Raw genomic sequence first — 20,021 nt, 5'->3', positions numbered from 1 at the left:
GCAAAGCGTAGTCAATGAGCCGAGCGTAGGCAATGAGTAAGAGTAGGCAATGAGCCAAGCGTAGTCAAAGAGTCAAGCGTAGGCAATGAGTAACCGTAGTCAATGAGCCAACCGTAGTCATTGAGCCGAGCGTAGGCAATGACTATGAGTAGGCAATGAGCCAAGCGTAGTCAAAGAGTCAAGCGTAGGCAATGAGTAACCGTAGTCAATGAGCCAACCGTAGTCATTGAGCCGAGCGTAGGCAATGAGTATGAGTAGGCAATGAGACAGCGTAGTCAATGAGTAACCGTAGGCAATGAGTACCGTAGTCAATGAGTATTTGCCGAAATTCCACCAATTTCAAAATATAAATTTTGGAAAAATCAAAAAATAATGCTGTTTCAGATGTAATTCATTTTCGAGAATAAATTTTGGAATTCTGAAACCCGGATCCAGGATTTTGATGTCGGGCGTCTTTGTTTCTGAATTCTGGATTCTAAGACGTCATCTGCAACTGCCAACAACTTCTGAGAGCAGCCGGAAAAGATTTCTACCAGAAGACGTCGATCTTATTCATCAACACGAATAAGAGAAGAAATCGAAAGTTGTCAGACTTGCTGCGAACTCCTACAAGAAGATGTTCAACGTCATCCCAACCGAAGAACGTTCAAATTAGCTAGCATCCAATGGTTGTTGCGTCAAGAAGACTTCGACAAATCACGTCATCAAGAAGTCTACCAGCAACTCCAGGAGAAACTCAGCGACGACGTCTACAAGCCAAGCTGTCTAGAACTCGTCAAATCGTCACTCAACTTCAACGGAAGTTCACTCTGCCGATACCAGCTCAAGCGAAAAGAGAAGATCTGATCATCTTAATCTTCAAGCGATCAAGCAAGTGAACAAGCAACATCAGCGTCACGAATCGGAGGAAGATGGACGAGAAGTGGACAAGCCGAGTGAATAGCTGCGTCGTGAAGTTTCGGTGGACATCATAGTTTCTTCAAGTCATTTCGATTCTTCAGGATGAATTTCCTGGAATCACAAGCCAGAATTTCTACTAGCAGGATCAAAGGAGGACAAGACAGAGATTTCCAAGTCACCACCACTCTTCCACCAGCTGACGAAGAACAAGCCAACAAGATGTCGTCAAGAAGGCACTCAACGTCTTCTGGATCAACTAAGATTCAAATCAATGTAGATTTGACAAAATTCGGCAAGACAGTCGGATCCCTGCAAGGACAATCGAATGACTTCAAAAGATCTCGACAAAAGGATTCAATCCATCGTCATGGTTCAACGTCACCTCTCTACCAGCAGAAGTTATATTTCTTCGTTACACACTTCTACTAGGAATCAATCAATTCCACACGAGAAGAAGAAGGAATAACGAACTGGAAGAAGAGGCCGAGCCGAAGATCAAGAAGTCAGTCAACCTGCTGAGGACAAGAGGCAGTTGGACATCAAAGGAAGTCAAGCTGAGTGAGACAAGTCTTCACAAGTCACACTGCTTAGGACATGAGGCAGTTGGACATCAAGAAAAGTCAAGCCGGAAGTGACAACTTCAGAAGTCAGACAACGACAACGAGAAGTCACTCAACGACTAGAAGAATTTATACCAGCTCAATATTCAAGAAGTCAAGGAATTTAGGATTCAAGTCATCATCAACGACATCAAGTCTATAATTGATAACTTAGGATTTAGAATTTTAAGAATTTAAGATATTGAAAGGTATAAAAGAATCAGAGCTACCGAAAAGAGGCGTAAGCCCAGCTGCTAGTCAGTATCGGGTCCAAAAGAGATACGGATTCTGAGTAGATGGTGCAAAATCTTACTAGCAATTACATCAGCTAGCTGCCCATTTATTTAGAGTCTTATGTCCAGACTGTAAGCGAAAAAGCTTCAGTTAGGTTCAGGTCTGAGCCAGTAGGCGAAAGATCTGAAAAGCTCTGACAAAAGTCAATTCTTCTTAAACAATTCTTACGTCAACTTCTACAAGTCTACCAGCTGACAAGAACAATTCTAGCAAGGAAGCCAGGGACAGGTTCCCCGTCTCGACCTCAAGGATGTCAGCCACGCAGAGCACAACGTCAGGAGCTCAGACCCCATCTACAAGCTCATTGCGCTCAACAACAGTAGCAGCAACTGGTCTCAAACAGGATCAATCGATTCTGGAAAGGACAATGCTGCAAAAAACAACACGATCAGCCACGAAATTCACCGCTTAGGAGCTCCAACCTCCGAAAGGTTGTGTAGCCTTTGCGAGAACTTCGTCTGCTGAAACAAACGAAGGAGTGGATGCCAATCTCCACCTTCATCTATCCCAACCCGCTGTCAATCGGAAACCATCACTATTGGCACACAATTCCAAGAAGATGTGCACGGATTCAACCATCACCAGGTGCTTCAAGCAACAACATCGTTATGAAGTACCAGCAAGAATCAATAATCATCTTCAAGGAAAGACGACAATCCACCATTCACATCTTTGCTCAAGGATTCAAGGATTCGTCGGACAACTGAAGAAAGCCAGGAAGAAGAAGTCTTCAACTTCCCCAGCTCGATCTTCAGTAAAGTTAAGGATCAGTTAGTCAACGAGAGGAAGTCAAGGAACATCAGTTCCTCAGCTCGACCTCACGGATAGTCAAAGGATTAACAGGATTCAACAACAACAAGCCAACGATTCCAGGATTCAGGAGCCAAGATGTCAACGTCAAGCCCACCTAATAGGAGGAAGCAGACAAGCAACTTCACCTGAAAATCCAAAGAATTTCAACAACTCCACTGCTTCACAACTCATCTTCTGGACAGCAAACTTCGGAGTCACAACTTCAAGTCATACCAGCCGCTTATTCCGAGCAACAGCAGAAGCTACGCCTCACGACGAGGATAGCTACAAGGAACAATTTGGAATAGCGAAGAAGCACAAGCAGAAGACGAAAACTTCATTTCAAGCAGCCGTCTGAGGACAAATTCAGTACCATCAGTCTAATTCTAACTACTAAGGACCAAAAAGAAGATCGAATAACACCTACAAGCGAGGAAGCTCGAGATTTGGGCATTCAGCTATGTGAGTACCAGCAGCCAACCGATCCATTTTCCATCAAGAAAATGTTCGGTTCCCGCCGCCCCGGAGTGTCGCGACCATCCTTCGGATACTCACGACCTTAGATGCCTACACATATCTTCACAGCCAAATCTCATCGCTAAAACTAAGGCAAACCTACAATCTAGTATGATTTCCCTCAAACGAGAGAAACTCATATTCAAACTGCCGCCATGAAGTTTACAAGGAAGGATGCAAGTGCGCCCCGCCGGACGCAGGTCGCGCCGGCGCGCTAACTCTTCACTTCGCCTTCTAGAACATTCCGAGAAATGGCGCGAAACCACCAACGCATCAACGGAACAAGCAACAACCTTCAGTCTTCAACTCAAGTCGACTCACGTTGACAACTTCAACATCAGCTGACGTCGGAGGACCAACTTCCATGTGTTCTCGCGGAGAAGTGTGAGCCCAGCCGTATTGGTGCACCGCTTCAAAGTGAGACACACCAACACTCCGACTACCAGCTCGCCGTCAACCGAGGACAACAATACCAGCATGCACTAACCTACCAGCTACTTATTCCAATAAAGGGTTTATCGATCTCTCTTTGTGCACCGCTTTCAGATCACAACATACACAAACAGTCAGTGAAACATCCTTAGGGTTGAGGGGCAGGTTTCCACCAAACCTACATAAAACCCCCCTCGTCACAGAAACCCTGTTTTCCGGTTGTTTTTACGACTTTATTGTTTTTAATGAAAAGTTTAGTGGCATTTGCACTCACGAGATCGCTCATTTTGCGTCTTTGACAAAGATAATTATAGACTGTCTGGCTTTTATAACAAACATCATACTCCGTTTCTTCAATTTTTGTTTGTGGACTGAATAATTGAATTATGTTGAAATTACCACTTTGTGACAACAACGGTCCCTCTTGTCAAGTGAACTGAATATCTGAATTCAACGCTTTCAACTGAAAATCTCCTTCAAATCTAACTGGATATGATGTTTGTCACTCTTGCAGCTGAATATACATCAGCCTTCAGCTCCTAAAACGTTCAATTATAAATTCTTTTCTTACATCTATGTTATGAATTACTCAACTCACATTGATTTTTGAGTTAAAGTATATCACTTTGAACACCAAAAGATGTCAGAAACAGCTGTGAATGTCATCAGTTTTATCTCAGGGAAATATGTCTATTTTGAGTATATTCCTGCCTGTGTCGGAACATTTTTGAATGTATTTCATCTGATCATTTTGTCTCAAAAATCTATGAGAACGAGTAGTATCAATGCTGTTATGATTGGAATTGCTATCTGTGATTTCTTGAATAATTCAGAATTCAGAATTCAGAATCATGAAACCTAGAATACAAAGTTAAGAATCTAAAAATAAGAATCTAACAATCTAGATATCAATACATAAAATCCGGGATTTAGAATTCAGAATACCAGCGTCTCTCACTTCCACTTCACTCTCTCACCGCCATCTCGCGAGTTTGCTATTAGAACTATTAGAAGGGAAAAATGCAACTATTAGAAGAGAAAATGAGGCATGAGAAATTCCACCGATTTCAGAATATAAATTTTGGAAAAATCAAAAATATAATGTTGTTTCATAGATAATTCATTTTTGAGAATAGATGTACAGGACAGTACGATGGATTATACGTGAAATTGAGGGGTTAAATATAAAAAAAAATGACGAAGAAATGAACAATATTGAGAGGAAACAGTTGAACCAGTGGAATTCATGCTTGATCACATCAAATCATTTTTTGAGAATCTTCCATAATTTCCAATTCTCTCTTTTCTTCTTTCTCCAAAATCCATTTAGGTGCGAGCAACTGAAAAACAAGTTTCTTTATTTTTCATTAAAACTTTGTGAACTTACTTGTTGCATCGTCCACATTTTTCTCTGTTTCAATTCAAATTCAAAATTGCCATGATATCAACACCAAACGTTTTGAATGGCATGGTAGTTGTCAGCATTTCGTGTAGCACCGAGTACCCAACAGTCGACATGAAACGAGTGTGTCGCATAGGTGATCATCTCCGGAGCCATGTAGCCAGGGGTGCCACAAAGCGTTTGACCTCTGGAATAAAATTATTGTAAATTGCCTCTATTACAGAATATATAATCTCAAAATTTCAGAGTCTTAGAATCCAGAATTCAGAAACAAATTTGAGTTGTCAATCAATTTTAGGTAAGGAAGGAACATAGTCTTCAACAAAATTTATCAACTATTAACAAATAACAGTCTCCGAAATCAACAGAGAAAAACAAAACACAAAAAGGAAAAATTAATAATAATCCGAAGTAGATGGTGTTGGACTGTAGCGAGCAGACTGTTTTAGGCGTAGGCAATGAGTAACCGTAGTCAATGAGCCAACCGTAGTCATTGAGACAGCGTAGTCAATGAGTAACCGTAGGCAATGAGTACCGTAGTCAATGAGTATTTGCCGAAATTCCACCAATTTCAAAATATAAATTTTGGAAAAATCAAAAAATAATGCTGTTTCAGATGTAATTCATTTTCGAGAATAAATTTTGGAATTCTGAAACCCGGATCCAGGATTTTGATGTCGGGCGTCTTTGTTTCTGAATTCTGGATTCTAAGACTCTGAAATTTTGATATTTTATATTCTGTAATAGGGTCAATTCACAATAATTTTATTTCAGAGGTAGACGCTTTGGGGAACCCCCGGCTACATGGCTCCGGAGATGCTCACCTATGCGACACACTCGTTTCATGTCGACTGCTGGGTACTCGGTGTAGTGACACACAAAATGCTGACACCATGCCAATCGAGGATGAGAAAGATGGAGGAAAATCGAAAAATGGAAGTATTAACTGAAGGAAACGTTTTGTGTTGATATCATGGATGTTTTGAATTTTAATTGAAACTGAGAAAAATGTGGATGTTGCAACGGTGTCAACGAAAAATTACTGTTTCATATGTAATTCATTCTTGAGAATAAATTTACACTTCAATGCATCATACTCTACTATATGACCACTCGTCTCTATGAGGTTGGACAGGCTTGTGGTCATCAATCCATAATCAAAAAGGCGTGACTTGCAGTAGAGAAGCATTGGTAGAAATGCAAATTGTTCCTATGTGAGATTTTGGCGATATTGATAGAGTTTAGAAAGTTTCAGAGAAAAATAAAGAAAAGAAAGAAAAGATATGATGTGATCAGGCTTGAATTCCACTGGTTGAGCTGCTTCCTCTCATAATTGTTCATTTTCTCGTCATTTGCCTTCATTTTTCAACTCTTCTGTGTATTTATTCTCAATAATGAATAACATCTGAAACAGCAAGTTTGCGACTCCGGTTGTGAGTTCCTCGTGGACTTCTTCTCCAAGTCTGGGCTCTTTGTGGGCTCTTCCTAAAACCGGAAGAGGAGCCCATGAGAAGCCCAGACTTGGAGGAGGGGCCCACGAGGAGCTCACAGCCGGAGTCGCGAGCTTGAGGAGAAGTGTCAACGAAAAAGAATAGCTTCTGAATCTAATTGCGATTTGAATAAAACCAAAACTATTAGAAGAGAAAATGAGACATGAGAAATTCCACCAATTTCAAAATATAAATTTTGGAAAAATCAAAATATAATGCTGTTTCAGATGTAATTCATTTTCGAGAATAAATTTTCAGAACAGTTGAACAATTATGAGAGGAAGCAGCTGAACCAGTAGAATTCAAGCCTGATCACATCATATCATTTCTCGAAAATCTTCAATAATTTCCAATTTTCTCTTTTCTTCTTTCTTCGAAATCCATTCAGATGAGAGCACCTGACAAAAGCTTTTCTTTATTTTTCTCTGAAACTTTCTGAACTCTATCAATATAGGAAATGAGAGTGAAGAACTTTTTATTGTACTGTTCTGTAAATTTATTCTCAAAGATGAATTACATATGAAACAGTACTTTTTCGTTGACACCGTTGCAACGTCCACTTTTTTCTCGGTTTGATCCCCCGTAGTCCATTCAAAACTTCGATGATATGAACACAAAACGTTTCCTTCGGTTAATACTTCCATTTTTTCGATTTTCCTCCATCTTTCTAATCCTCTAATGGCATGGTAGTTGTCAGCATTTCGTGTATCACTACACCGAGTGCCCAGCCACTTTACTCTCTTGCCAACATCTCGCGAGCTTGGGGAGAATTTTTAACGAAAAAGTATAGCTTCTTAATCTAATTGCGTTTTGAATAAAATCAATACTATAAGAAGAGGAAATGAAACATGAGAAATTCCACCAATTTCAAAATATAAATTTTGGAAAAATCAAAATATAATGCTGTTTTTTCTACCAATGCTTCTCTACAGAAAGTCACGTCTTTTTGATTATGCAGTTGATGACCACAAGCCTGTAGATACGAGCAACTGAAAAAAGTTTTTCTAAATTAGTCTTTAAAACTTTTCGAATTCTATCAATATGACTAAAATTTCACATAGAAACGTTGTATTGAAGTGTAAATTTATTCTCAAAGATGAATTACATATGAAACAGTACTTTTTCGTTGACACCGTTGCAACGTCCACATTTTTCTCGGTTTGATCTCCGTGATCTGAATGAAACCAAAACAGTTAAGAGGAGAAAATGAGACTTGAGAAATTCCACCATTTTCGAAATATATATATTGGAAAAATCAAAATATAATGATGTTTCAGATGTTATTCATATTTGAGAATAAATTTACAGAACAGTACAATAAAAAGTTCTTCATTCTCATTTCCCTCCAAATTCCACAAAACGAATCATTCTTTCTCATCGAGATCCTGTAAAAAGATTAATTTCCAGGTTCTCAAATTCTCATCAAAACGTACCAAGGTATTTCATTGCCGAAACAAATTTTCACGACACGGACCGTATTCTTATTCGTCTCCAAACAGACATATTGCGAAGTTACATTGATCGATGTGCTCGGTTCCTTTGAGACGATGGTCCACCGAGGCTTGTTCATTCTTCTTATCTCGTATAGCAAACATTGTCTGTTGCGATCCTCCAGCAGAACCGAATCCCCACCGATTTCCACCATTTTTTGGATCATTTGATCTTTTGGGGATCTTTTGATCTGAAAAATAATTTTTGTTATAATAATGCTTTATAATCTGCTGCAAATGGGTTGAGATAACTAAAAATTGCCGAAATCTCATGAATTAAGCAGCTCCAAATATCTCTCGAGAAACTAGACAACTCTCCAAATTATCTCACTTATTAAGCAATTCCATACGGGTTGAGATAACTAAGCAGCGCCAAAGTCTCATGAATTAAGCATCTCCATATGATTGGATTGTAATTAGCTTCTCTTCTTCCTTCTTTATCCAAGTAGATTCAAGCACCTGAAAAAAGTTTTTCTTTATGTTTCACTAAAACTTTCTGAACTTACTTGTTTCATTGTCCATCTTTTTCTCGGTTTTGCCTCGAGAAGTCCGCTCAACACTTCCATGATATCCTCACTAAAACTTTCATTTGCTTCAAATCTCCACTTTTTCGATTTCCCTCCGTCTTTTTCATCGTTGAAAGGCATCGTAGTCGTTAGAATTTGGTGCACGATGACACCGAGAGCATACGAGTCCACTTGGTACGAGTACATCTGGTCGGTGATTATTTCAGGCGCCATATATCCTTTGGTGTCACAAATCGTTCGACCTCTGGAATGAAATGATTGTAAATTGCCCCTATTACAGAATATGGAAACTCAAATTTCAGAATCTTAGAATCTAGGATCCAGAATTTAAGTAGCCAGATATCAAAATCCAGATTTCGAGTTCCAGAATTCGATATCCCAGATCCTAGAATTCATCATTCAGAGTCTAAGAATCTAGATTTCAAAATCGACAATCCAGATTTCAAAATCCAGAATCCGGAATTCAGAATTTAGAATTCAGAATCATAGAATCTAGAATACAAAATTCAGAATTTAAAAATAGAAATCTAACAATTCAGATATCAATACCCAAAATCCGGAATTTAGAATTGAGAATACCAGAAACTAGAATTGAAGACCTAGAATTCAGAATTCAGAATTTAACAATCCAGATATCAAAGTATCGGGATTCTGAACTCGGATTTCAGAACCAGAGTAAAAAAGCATTAATAACTTACTGTTCGAAAGTTGAGACGCCAAAATCCCCCAGCTTAACGGACTCCCCAGAAATTAAGATGTTGTCTGGCTTTACATCTCGATGAATCAGTTGTTTGAAATGATAATAACTGAGCGCTTCTCCGATAGATTTCAGAACTTGTGACGCATCATATTCATCTAGACGTCCACTCGAATCGATGATATTGGATAGATTTGTCGTCATCATCTCCATTACTAAATAGACGTGAGGTTGTGTAGAGAAACATTGGTAGAGATGGACAACGTTTCTGTGTGATATTTTTCCATGTTTATCGTTTCTCTTTGAATGAGATAGGCCTCGTTGTACCGGAGTGAGCGGTTTAGGGTCTGAACGTGTTTATTTGAATTAAAATGACTTTGAAGATGCAAAACTCACCTTAATACACGATGTCCAGTTCTTTTCGATCGGTATTCTCCAACAAGTCCGTATGTTCCTTGACCGACATCTCTGATATGGACAAAATCCTCAATTTTTGGACCCTCGTTGACTTTCTGGGAAGCAACAGAGTCTACATCTCCCTCATCTTCGTGTTTCTTCTTCACTTTGAAAAAGTTAGACTCGTATCTCTGGTTTTCCTCTAGTGCTCCTTTCAATCTTCTGTCGCGATTCTCCACCTTTATTTAGTACTTGTTGTTTTTGCGTAGCAAAGAGACTTCGACCGTTCCGAACAAAATGATTTGGTGTCTCTTGATGGGACTGATAGGAATACAGTGGCAACCCCTTCTATTCGTAAGAATCCCGTCCTGATGTAGAGGTTGGTGTTCATCGAGCAATTGTGGACAATAAAAAGTTCTTCACTCTCATTTCCCTCCGAATTCCACAAAACGAATCATTCTTTCTCATCGAGATCCTGTAAAACGATTAATTTCCAGGTTCTCAAATTCTCATCAAAACGTACCAAGGTATTTCATTGCCAAAACAAATTTTCACGACACGGACCGTATTCTTATGCCTCTCCAAACAGACATATTGCGACGTTACATTGATCGATAAGCACGGTTCTTTTGAGACGATGGTCCACTGAGGCTTGGCCATTCTTCTTATCTTGTATAGAAGGCATTGTCCGTTGCGGTCTTCCAACAGAACCGAATCCCCACCGATTTCCACCATTTTTTGGATCATTTGATCTTTTGGGGATCTTTTGATCTGAAAATTACTTTTAGTTATAATAATGTTTTATAATCTGCTGCAAATTGGTTGAGATAACTAAGCAGCGCCAAAATCTCACAAGTTAAGCAGCTCCATATGGTTGGATTGTAATTAAACAGCTTCAAATATATCTCAAGAAACTAAGCAACTCCCCAAATTATTTCATTTATCAAGCAACTCCAAATTGGTTGAGATAACTAAGCAGCGCCAAAATGTCATGAATCAAGCAGCTCCATATGATTGGATTGTGATTAAGCAGAAATGATGGATGCAATCAAAAGTGTTTGTATCCTATCCAAATATGTCGATTGTATTACGAACTCACCGTAAGCAAATTTGTAGTTATTTGCGGGTTTCTTCTGTCGACTATTTCCACTCGAGATTGTCTCGTTGTTGGATTCCAGATAGATGGATGCGTAGGGAATATCGTTGTTCGCATTGTAGCAGCCCGACGTCATACTCTCGCGTTTATCCACATTAATCTGGTTCACCGGGAGCATTTTGAAGGTTCGCAAGTCCAAAAGACCCATTCCTTACGGTTGGCTACATATAAGACTGAAATAACTGTTCGTTGCATTTGGAATAAAAAGTACACTCACAATCATCACAACCGTGGACATCTGTCGAGTACTGATTCATCTCAAATGTGGCAAAGTGAGTTCCTGTTGTTGTAGACGCCAATTTGACGTTGTTCTCGAATAGCGCAGCTATGTTAGAAGATCCGCAGAATGCAATCGATTTGATGGGAGCATGGAAGGATATTTTGGTAGCCATTTCTGGAAGAATTAAGTTAAATAATTAGGCGTCTCACAAAAGAATTGACTTTCGGTATGCGTTGAGAATTCTCTATAAATTTGCACCCTGATTGTTGAATGATAATAGTCAAAAAGTGCAAAACTCTCGAAAATTTGGTTTTTTTGCTCCGAAAGTTTGATCATTTTTCGTCATAGAAAACACGAGTGCCACTTTAGGAGGACTATCGGGCTCGTAAAAGCAACTAGCAGCCCTCGCGCCCAGTGGTTGCATGGCCGCGTGGCAGCACAGGTGAACCGCTGGGGTTCCTATATGGAATCGAGCGGTGGCGTAAATATATGCAGCTAGAATGAATCAGGGGTGTGTCCTATATGTGTCCATATGGAAGAAACACTAGAAATTGCTAATTCATTGTTGTTGCTAGTATGTAATGCTATTATGTTGTTTTAGTTTTCATTTTTTCCACTTGTTCACTTTCCATTTTTCGGACTTGTACATTTTCTCCGTTTTTTCTCGAAGTTCTTTATTTTTTTTAAACAGATAATATCAATACTTCAAAAAATCGAAAAACTCATAGGATTTAATATAAAAATCATAGGCTAGCTTGGCGAGTATAAAATGATTTTCGAGCTTTTATTTGAACTCATCCGGCAAATCCTCTTCGCAAAATGATGAGAACATAATATTTTTATCAAAAAAATTCTTTCCAAATGTAGAAAACAGTTGAAGAACATTTCATAGAATAGTTCGAAAAAGCTGTAATTAACATTATATTGCCAGATTTTAAAAGCAAAAATGGAAAAAAAAGAGAAGGGGTCGATCCCCAGACCTCCCTCCTACCAGTGCCTCTCACTACCACGTGACGCCATCCAACCGCTGGCCGAGAGTGCAGATAGTTGCCTTTACGAGCCCGATAGTCTTCATGAATTGGCACTCGTGTTTTCTATGATGAAAAAGGAGCAAACTTTCGGAGCAAAAAATCCAAATTTTTTGGAGTTTCGCACTTCTTGGCTATTACCATTCAAAAGAGCGGACTCGAAACTATTAGGGTGCCAAAGAGAATTCTCAAAGGACACCGATAGTCAAGGGTGTCAAAGATATAGCTCATTCTACTTACTTTTAAGATGGCGAAGTGGCGAGGTCGGTGAAATGTGAAAAATATGAAAAATGTTTCTATTTTTTGTGAATGTCGCTGTTTCGTGGAAACACGCTTCAAAAAGTCTAATTAAATTCCCACATCGCCGCCACGCCATCTCTCCCCCTTTAACGCTAACCTTTTGTTTATTTAAAAAAAATTATTTTGTTGTATAATAGGATTTCCGAAGATATACTTTCTTCTGGAGAAACATGATACAAATCAGTTTTTTTGCTGAAAAACATGATTAATATAATAATAACAAGTAATGGGTCACAACTGAGAAGTTCGCTTCACGTCATATTGTCTTCATTGTCATACTTGTCAAATGTCCAATTCCGAATTGAAAATAGCGTGATGATTGCTCAGAACTTCTTCCCCATGTTTAATATCTTCGGAGATAAGGAACTAAAGGATACAATAAGATATGTAACTTGGGTGTGGTATTCTCTTTTGGAAAATAATTTTGATTGTTTTTTGAAAAAATGATAATTAAACCTTCAATTTCGTCTATTTTTGATGGTTAAAATGAATCGTTCGATGAAATACTCATTATTTCAGAAACTTGAAAAGGACTCTCTCGTATCAGCTTTTTTCTAGTTGTGTTCTCAAGTATTGGCATATGTATTTTTTTTCTTAATACTCTTCTGACTTGGTTTCCATTATGAGTCTGATATCGTCTTTTTATCACAACCAATGCTTCGTAGAAACTTCTCTAATAACTTCCGAGTTTTTCCAGCTGATTTATTGAGAACCCTTTTTATTTCTTGCAATTTCTGATCTTCATCTTCAAGCGCTTCTTTCAACTTTTCGATCTTCTGCATTAGATAAACACGAACTTGGCTCCTAGGAAACATGAGAAGTTTGGATTCAATATTCTCATCATTCTCATTAATCTTCGAATTTGATTCGCCAATATTTCTTTTCCTTATATATTGAATATTGAACCGTGAAGACTTCACATTACTCTGATCATCCAAAATCTCATAATCATCTTCATATCCTTCACATCCATTTCCTTTCCTTACATTTTGAATCTTGAGTTTCGAAGAATTCACACTACGCCCATCATCCATATTCTCGTATTCTCCTTTGTAATCTTCATATACATTTCCTTTCGCTATATGTTCATTATTCAATTTCGACGTCTTCTCGTAACTGTGATCATCCCAAATATTGTATTCTTTCTTGTTCATACTGTTTGAGAATCTGAAAATATTTGAAAAACTGCTACAAAACCCTAAAAATCCTCCAAGTCCAATAAATGGTGAAGGTGCTTCTCTGAAAATAAATCCCCGTAAATCGACAATTGAAGGATCACTGATTGAAACAAAATGGTCCCGAAATGAATGGCCTAACATACCAAATATGGAAGAGAAAACTCCAGCAAAAAATGCCTGCGCGCGAAGAGTTTTTCGCTGATTTTCTGGTTCCGTGAATCGGAAAAAAACCAGCGAAAAACGTTTTTCGCTGCCCAAGAATAGGCCCATTACATAAAACGTTGAAATTATCTTTGAAAACTTGAACTCAAAGATGTCGAATTTTTTCAGAAATTTTCAATTCAGCCGATCGAATAACTCGAGACTTGAATCTAATTTCTGGATTTACAGGTGAAAATATTCAGGAAGGAAACCCTGTTTTCCAGTTTTTCATGAATTGAATGTTTTTAATCAAAAGTTTAGTGGCATTTGCACTCTCGAGATCGCTCATTTTGCGTATTTGACTTAGATAATTATAGACTGTCTGGCTTTTATACCAAAATCATACTCCGTTTCTTAAATTTTTTTTGTGGACTGAATGACTGAATTATCTTGAAATTACCACTTTGTGACAACAACGGTCCCCTCTTGTCAAGTGAACTGAATATCTTAATTCAACGCTTTCAACTGAGTGGACTGAATAACTGAATTACCGTGACAAAACGGTCACTCAATTCAACGCTTTCAACTGAAAATCTCCTTCAAATCTAACTGGATATGATGTTTGTCACTCTTGCAGCTGAATATACATCAGCCTTCAGCTCCTAAAACGTTCAATTATAAATTCTTTTCTTACATCTATGTTATGAATTACTCAACTCACATCGATTTTTGAGTTAAAGTATATCACTTTGAACACCAAAAGATGTCAGAAACAGCTGTGAATGTCATCAGTTTTATCTCAGAGAAATATGTCTATTTCGAGTATATTCCTGCCTGTGTCGGAACATTTTTGAATGTATTTCATCTGATCATTTTGTCTCAAAAATCTATGAGAACGAGTAGTATCAATGCTGTTATGATTGGAATTGCTATCTGTGATTTCTTGAATATGATTTACATTTTATATAACAGTACTTCATATTTTGTGGCTGCACAACCGGAATGGTGACCTCTGTCTGTTCACTTCACAGTAAACTTCATATTTTCAGCATAAATTCTGCTTCATACTTGAAAACGATACTAGGAGTTCTCGTTATTGGCCTAAGAGACATTTGCCGTCGCCTTACTTCTTGGCTTGGAGTTCTCCTCGCCACTATTCGTCTCATTATCGTAAAAAGTACTCTGAATCCTAAGCTCAATAAGATTTCAAAGCCGTCCTTTGGAAGAAATGTTTCACTTATTTGCCTCATATTGAGTATTTTAATCTCAGCTTTTTATTTTGGAAGCTTCAGGTTTAAACCTTCTGAGATACCTTGGATACCAGCTGATCAGTACGTTGATAGAATTCAAGTTATTGATACAAACAGGTCCTTTTCAGTTGTTCTGGTTATCCCTCAAACTATTCGGAAGTACAATTTCAGCCAGAGTTTAGCAGTGTTTTCATGTTAGATCCTGAGACTGCTTCTAAAATTTTTTACATAACCGATGGAGCTTCAAAGGTAGAAAGCATGATGGTTGCATGACGAGTAATTTTCTTTTTTTCAGATAACTTCCGCAATATTACTGCCTATTTTAACAATATTTCTGATAATTGAACTCAACTTGGCAAGAAAAACAATCAGTGTTGCTCAGTTAAGAAATCCGTCAAATAGGTTGGGCAAGTTGGAAGCTAATATAGTAACAAATGTTTGTTTTCAGCTCAAAAACAGATAACACGACAAAGCTTGTGATTTTTATGACAATAACTTTTGTGATAGCGGATGGTCCCATCGGAGTAATCAGTCTTGCTCAAGGAGTTCTTGCTGAGAAAAATATGATGAAATCACTGTAAGTAATTCAGTTCGAAACATACGAAAATTGTAGTTTGTTTTCAGAATGACCCTGTCCATGATTTTATCAATCTTGGGAATTTTCATAACATTAAACTCATCAATCCATTGTATCATCTGTCTAGTCGCTTCATCCCCGTATCGAGAAACAGTGAAATCTTTGTTCTGTTGCCAGAAAGATTACTCGAATACGGTAAAATTAAAGACATAACTAATTTATTTTCTCAGAGATTTTCAGATTTTCAAATCTTCTCGTCGCAGTGGATCCGCGATTAGTGCACTTCAGAAAACGTCTAACTAATAATTATTTCATGTAAGAAATTTTGAAATATGTCGATATTAATAAAGGGTTTTATTGTTGAAAAATGAAGTTTCAAGAGAATATCAAAAGTTTGAAATGAGTATCAATGCTTAGTTTTACTCCCAGCATTCGATGTGTTTTCAGTATGAGGGTGACGAGTTGAGTAGCCAGAGAGATCCTCTGTAAAGCGATTGAATGTGAATGTTAATGACGAGTGAGAACTTACTGATTTTTATTCCACGGAAAATGGTTTGGGTGAATTCTTTATTGAAACTAAGAGTGATGATTCTGAAATATAAAAATCTGTAAAATGAAATGAGGCAGAATTCGCTAACCCATCCAACATATGCACACAAACCCATGCAACCGTCGACAAGAAAAATCTGAGCCACCTCTCACTTCCGTCAACTCTCGGGGTAATCAAAAAGTAGGTGATGAGTTCACAAACGAAGACAAATGCTTGAAGACACGCCTGTTTCAAGAAGTTCATCTCGGCGCTTCGCTTCTTCGCATGAGATTGGGAGGAGGTACTTGACAACTGCAAATTATGTGTTAACAAAGATCCAAAATGAATTCTGAACATACATGAACCTTGAAGCTTCTGACTTTTGAGACAGTGATTATATCGATGATAACAATTGAGAGAACGATTGAGTTGTATTTCAAAAAGTCCGCATACCAAACGATAGTTTCACAGACTGGAGTCGTGGAAAATGTGAATACCCAGAAGTCGTCAATGTAGTAAAACTTGCAGTCGTCTGAAAATAAGCATAAGAGTTTAGAATGAATAAGAGATTGGATTACGGTATATGTCTCATCCCCGCAAAACTATCGTCCCATCACGCTCACCGATCCATTCGCCCGCATTTTTGAAAGAATACTTTGCCGTCAAATTAGAACGGACCTAGGTCACAGATTCTCCATCCACCAGCACGGATTTCTTGCCCGCCGTTCCTGCCCTAGTTCCCTGGTCTACTCTACCGCAAACTATAGAAGAATCCTGAAAACTCATCATTCTCTAGACGTTGTCTTCTTTGACTTCAAGAAAGCATTTGATAAGGTGGATCACATAATTCTGATCAATAAACTTGCTAACTTTGGTCTGTCAAACCTTTACATCTCCTGGTTTGAAGCTTTCCTCAAAGAACGCACCTTCTCAGTAATGGTTAACGGATCCCTAGACAATAAAATTTCTCCTATTCCCTCGGGTGTTCCGCAAGGAACTGTATCAGGTCCCCTATTATTCTTAATCTACATAAACGACCTACTCCTGAAACTCCCACCAAACATTCATTTTGCCGCTTTTGCTGATGATATCAAATTGTATTCCCATGACCCAGTTCTCCTCCAACACGGTATAAACCTAGTATCCAAATGGGCCTCCGCCAACGCTTTGCCGTTAGCTCACACTAAAACCTCTCTTCTTAGGCTAGGTCCCGAAAACTCTCGTCACCCATTTCATGTAGACTCCATCCCCATCTCCGAATCTACAGTAGTACGGGATTTGGGTCTATTAACCGACTCTAATCTCAAATTCGACCTTCACATTTCCAAATTATCCTCGCTAGCTTTACTCCGCTGTAATCAACTGCTGAAAGCCTTCAAGTCTAGATCTCTATCACTCTACAGACATCTTTTCAACACCTATGTTCTTCCCTTGCTTGAATATTGCTCTGTTGTTTACTCTCCTTCACCTTCTAGCGTTCTGTCTCAAAAACTGGAAAAACCACTCAGATTATTCACTAGAAAAAATCTACAACGATGCAACATCCCTTATTCTTCATATCTCGACCGTCTCGAAATTCTCGACATTTACTCAGTCCGCCATCGCAGACTTAAATCTCAATTAATCTTACTTTATAAATTTATATGCGGCGCAGCGTACTTACCAAATATCCAGTCGTATGTCAGACTGTCCAATTCGGCTAGACGACCCATGACTTTAATTTGTGTTAGGCCTGATATTAAGGATTTTTTCTCTAATTCAATCCCCCTATGGAATTCTGTCACATGTAATACCCATAAGTTCCTTTCTCCCGGTGAATTTGTCTCCCTTCTCAATCATTCAATTAATAGACTATGATCTCCCCCTGTGAATTCGCTCTTTACCTTGCCCCCTCTCCCCTTCTCGCTTATTTCATTCATATCTTCTCTCCTCATATCAATTGATTCTCGTTCCCCCATTTTTTTCCCCCATACTTCCTGACTTAATTATCTTGCTTTCCACGTATTTCCCCTCCTACCAGGTCTTTAGCCTCGTGAGGGGCATGATCCGGTCTCCTGTATATTTTAATGATTTATATCCCAGTCAATAAATTAAATTAAATTAATTAATATGTAGAGATAAAATGATGGAAGAACTGCACAAGCCCACGAGAACATGATGAGTTTCTTGGTATTAGACATGCTGAAAATAGTGTTATCAAAAAGAAAAGAGAGTGGGAAATACCTGAATATAGTATCATATTGGATTGGAGCAACAATAGAGCAGAATCTATTGAGTGAGATACATAAATGGGAGTATGTTGAGATGTCGTAAGCGATCAGCAAGATGTGACCGATCACAGATGAATACTCTTTCATGAAGTCAATTCCGCTGAAATCCGAGTTTGTTGATTGTTACAGACCCTTTTTAACTAACTCACAAAAAGCACATTGGAGAAAACAAAAAAGAAAAAACAGTTGAGTGAATAGCATCTCCAATAGATTGAGAAGCTGTCAACCTTCCGAAAGAATTCTTCAGAGATGGCAATCGTCGAATCAAGAGGGCAACAGTCCAGTTGGCAAAAACTCCAATGAGAGCAATCTGGAATCACTGGGTTTTCTGGAAAACTGTTTCCGAAAGAATCTTACAGGAAACACGATAAGTCCAGCGAGCTTCTCATCTGCAATCATGTTGTTACGATCCCTTGTTGATTTTCCAACAAAACTGAAAAAATTACCGAGTAAACTGCAAAAAAGCTCAAGGATTGTAGCACTGGAAAACAAAAAATAACAATACTATTCTAACATCTCTTCATATTTATATACTCATTGATATCGAGCAAAATAAGTTTTGCAATGAATGGGCGGGATGATGAGACATTCACAAAAAATATGTGGATTACTGTAGATGTATTGAAAATGTATTACTTACTTTCTAATCCTTATCAAAATAAAAATCAAAACATAAAATTTATTCTTCTTTTCGACAGGCAAAATCTTTTTTCCGACAGGCCCGCCCATTCCATTAGAAAACATCATTATTTTCGTAGTTTGTTTTTCTTCAAAATCGTATATAGTAATCCATTGAAAATACAAAAGAACAAAAGATGGAAGTTTTTGACGAAAGTTCAGAAGAGATTAGGATCAAGCGATTTCTGAATTAAAATTGAGAATTTTCAGAATCCGGAAAGTAATGAAATGAATTGGAATCCACACGTAAACGAGATTAAAAGGATTGAAAGAAAACTTGAAAAGTGTCTAGTCTCAAAGCTGAAATACAACTTGAAATGAGTCAGACAATGATTGTTCCGTCAGCAGTTCTTGTTCATTAAACGGAAGTTTTATTTCTGGAAATCTAATGACTTATAAAATTATTCATAGCTTACAGTTGTTTTCTTTCTAGATGATGGCAAAGTAACTGAATTTTCAGTGTTGATGGTGAGTTCATTTTCATTTTCTGAACAAATGGCAGAGCTTTAGTAGCTCATTCAAAGTCAACGGGTATTCTCAAAACATATTAAAAACCAGTTGAAGATAGAGATCTCATGAGTTCTTTTTCTGAAAATTAGAGCGAAACTGTATTGTTTTTTTCCTTTTAGTCTAAAAAATCCGATTTCCGGAGTACATTTCTTTATACGCATTCATGAAGCTTTATGTCGTTTCTGATCATTCTAAAACAGAAGACTCAAGTCATATATCGGCATGTATCAGATGTGTTGGATTCACGCGTTTTGTTAATGAAATTTGGGTTGGAAAATATAATATATCGAAGAAGGTTAAAGATAAACGTGTTTTACTTTGTATCATCCAAAAAGTTTGAGGTTTGTGCAATTTACTCTCAAAAAATGTTTATTGAGTTTCATTAAGTCAAACGTTTCCTGAATAATGTTTGGGAATAACCCAATCAGACTCAGTTGAAAATCACGTATAGAATAGAAGGACACACCTGAGAAGAGACAAGAAAACCAAGAAAACTTGTACCCGTCTGCAAAAGGAAGTGAACCGTAAATTCAAGAAACTCGATCAGAAGAAGATTTTACTATCAGAAATCATGATTATTTATACAAATCAGATAAAAACAATGAGATCATCGTTTCTTTTGTAACCTATTTTCAAATTTTCAAATAAA

The 20,021-nt window shown here is 37.9% G+C and overlaps 7 protein-coding genes and 1 pseudogene across 8 annotated transcripts; 2 read left to right on the top strand and 6 right to left on the bottom strand.

The window, feature by feature from the left end:
• Window positions 1-665: 665 nt before the first annotated feature.
• On the top strand, window positions 666-2,943 carry GCK72_013825 (uncharacterized protein; the record flags this gene model as incomplete). The annotated part of the gene is made up of 5 exons (XM_053730009.1): window positions 666-874; window positions 1,002-1,270; window positions 1,330-1,458; window positions 2,234-2,552; window positions 2,637-2,943. 5 exons carry the CDS (start codon window positions 666-668, stop codon window positions 2,941-2,943), a joined length of 1,233 nt encoding a protein of 410 aa, XP_053584781.1.
• Window positions 2,944-4,977: 2,034 nt separating this feature from the next.
• Window positions 4,978-8,070, bottom strand: GCK72_013824 (annotated as a pseudogene). The gene is made up of 2 exons: window positions 7,859-8,070; window positions 4,978-5,122 (listed from the first exon to the last, which is right to left on the bottom strand). Coding segments are annotated over exons 1-2 (357 nt in total).
• A 232-nt stretch (window positions 8,071-8,302) lies between these two features.
• On the bottom strand, window positions 8,303-9,352 carry GCK72_013823 (uncharacterized protein; the record flags this gene model as incomplete). Its single annotated transcript, XM_053730008.1, has 3 exons — window positions 8,303-8,374; window positions 8,422-8,686; window positions 9,141-9,352. 3 exons carry the CDS (start codon window positions 9,350-9,352, stop codon window positions 8,303-8,305), a joined length of 549 nt encoding a protein of 182 aa, XP_053584780.1.
• A 127-nt stretch (window positions 9,353-9,479) lies between these two features.
• Window positions 9,480-10,748, bottom strand: GCK72_013822 (uncharacterized protein; the record flags this gene model as incomplete). The annotated part of the gene is made up of 4 exons (XM_053730007.1): window positions 9,480-9,486; window positions 9,536-9,774; window positions 10,100-10,306; window positions 10,635-10,748. 4 exons carry the CDS (start codon window positions 10,746-10,748, stop codon window positions 9,480-9,482), a joined length of 567 nt encoding a protein of 188 aa, XP_053584779.1.
• A 48-nt stretch (window positions 10,749-10,796) lies between these two features.
• GCK72_013821 (uncharacterized protein) lies at window positions 10,797-11,083 on the bottom strand (the record flags this gene model as incomplete). Its single annotated transcript, XM_053730006.1, has 2 exons — window positions 10,797-10,864; window positions 10,909-11,083. 2 exons carry the CDS (start codon window positions 11,081-11,083, stop codon window positions 10,797-10,799), a joined length of 243 nt encoding a protein of 80 aa, XP_053584778.1.
• A 1,776-nt stretch (window positions 11,084-12,859) lies between these two features.
• Window positions 12,860-13,393, bottom strand: GCK72_013820 (uncharacterized protein; the record flags this gene model as incomplete). The annotated part of the gene is made up of 1 exon (XM_003089398.2): window positions 12,860-13,393. The coding sequence occupies one exon, from the start codon at window positions 13,391-13,393 to the stop codon at window positions 12,860-12,862; it is 534 nt and encodes a 177-aa protein (XP_003089446.2).
• A 1,054-nt stretch (window positions 13,394-14,447) lies between these two features.
• On the top strand, window positions 14,448-15,688 carry GCK72_013819 (uncharacterized protein; the record flags this gene model as incomplete). The annotated part of the gene is made up of 7 exons (XM_053730005.1): window positions 14,448-14,563; window positions 14,608-14,728; window positions 14,980-15,057; window positions 15,104-15,210; window positions 15,257-15,385; window positions 15,433-15,580; window positions 15,626-15,688. The coding sequence occupies 7 exons, from the start codon at window positions 14,448-14,450 to the stop codon at window positions 15,686-15,688; spliced, it is 762 nt and encodes a 253-aa protein (XP_053584777.1).
• Window positions 15,689-15,791: 103 nt separating this feature from the next.
• On the bottom strand, window positions 15,792-18,583 carry GCK72_013818 (uncharacterized protein; the record flags this gene model as incomplete). The annotated part of the gene is made up of 9 exons (XM_053730004.1): window positions 15,792-15,868; window positions 15,915-15,976; window positions 16,024-16,226; window positions 16,274-16,446; window positions 17,578-17,646; window positions 18,055-18,095; window positions 18,138-18,284; window positions 18,334-18,494; window positions 18,542-18,583. 9 exons carry the CDS (start codon window positions 18,581-18,583, stop codon window positions 15,792-15,794), a joined length of 975 nt encoding a protein of 324 aa, XP_053584776.1.
• Window positions 18,584-20,021: the final 1,438 nt, after the last annotated feature.

This window comes from Caenorhabditis remanei, chromosome IV (genome assembly GCF_010183535.1).
Source record: "Caenorhabditis remanei strain PX506 chromosome IV, whole genome shotgun sequence".
Taxonomy (NCBI): domain Eukaryota; kingdom Metazoa; phylum Nematoda; class Chromadorea; order Rhabditida; family Rhabditidae; genus Caenorhabditis; species Caenorhabditis remanei.
This window is presented reverse-complemented; position numbering and strand designations above follow the sequence as displayed.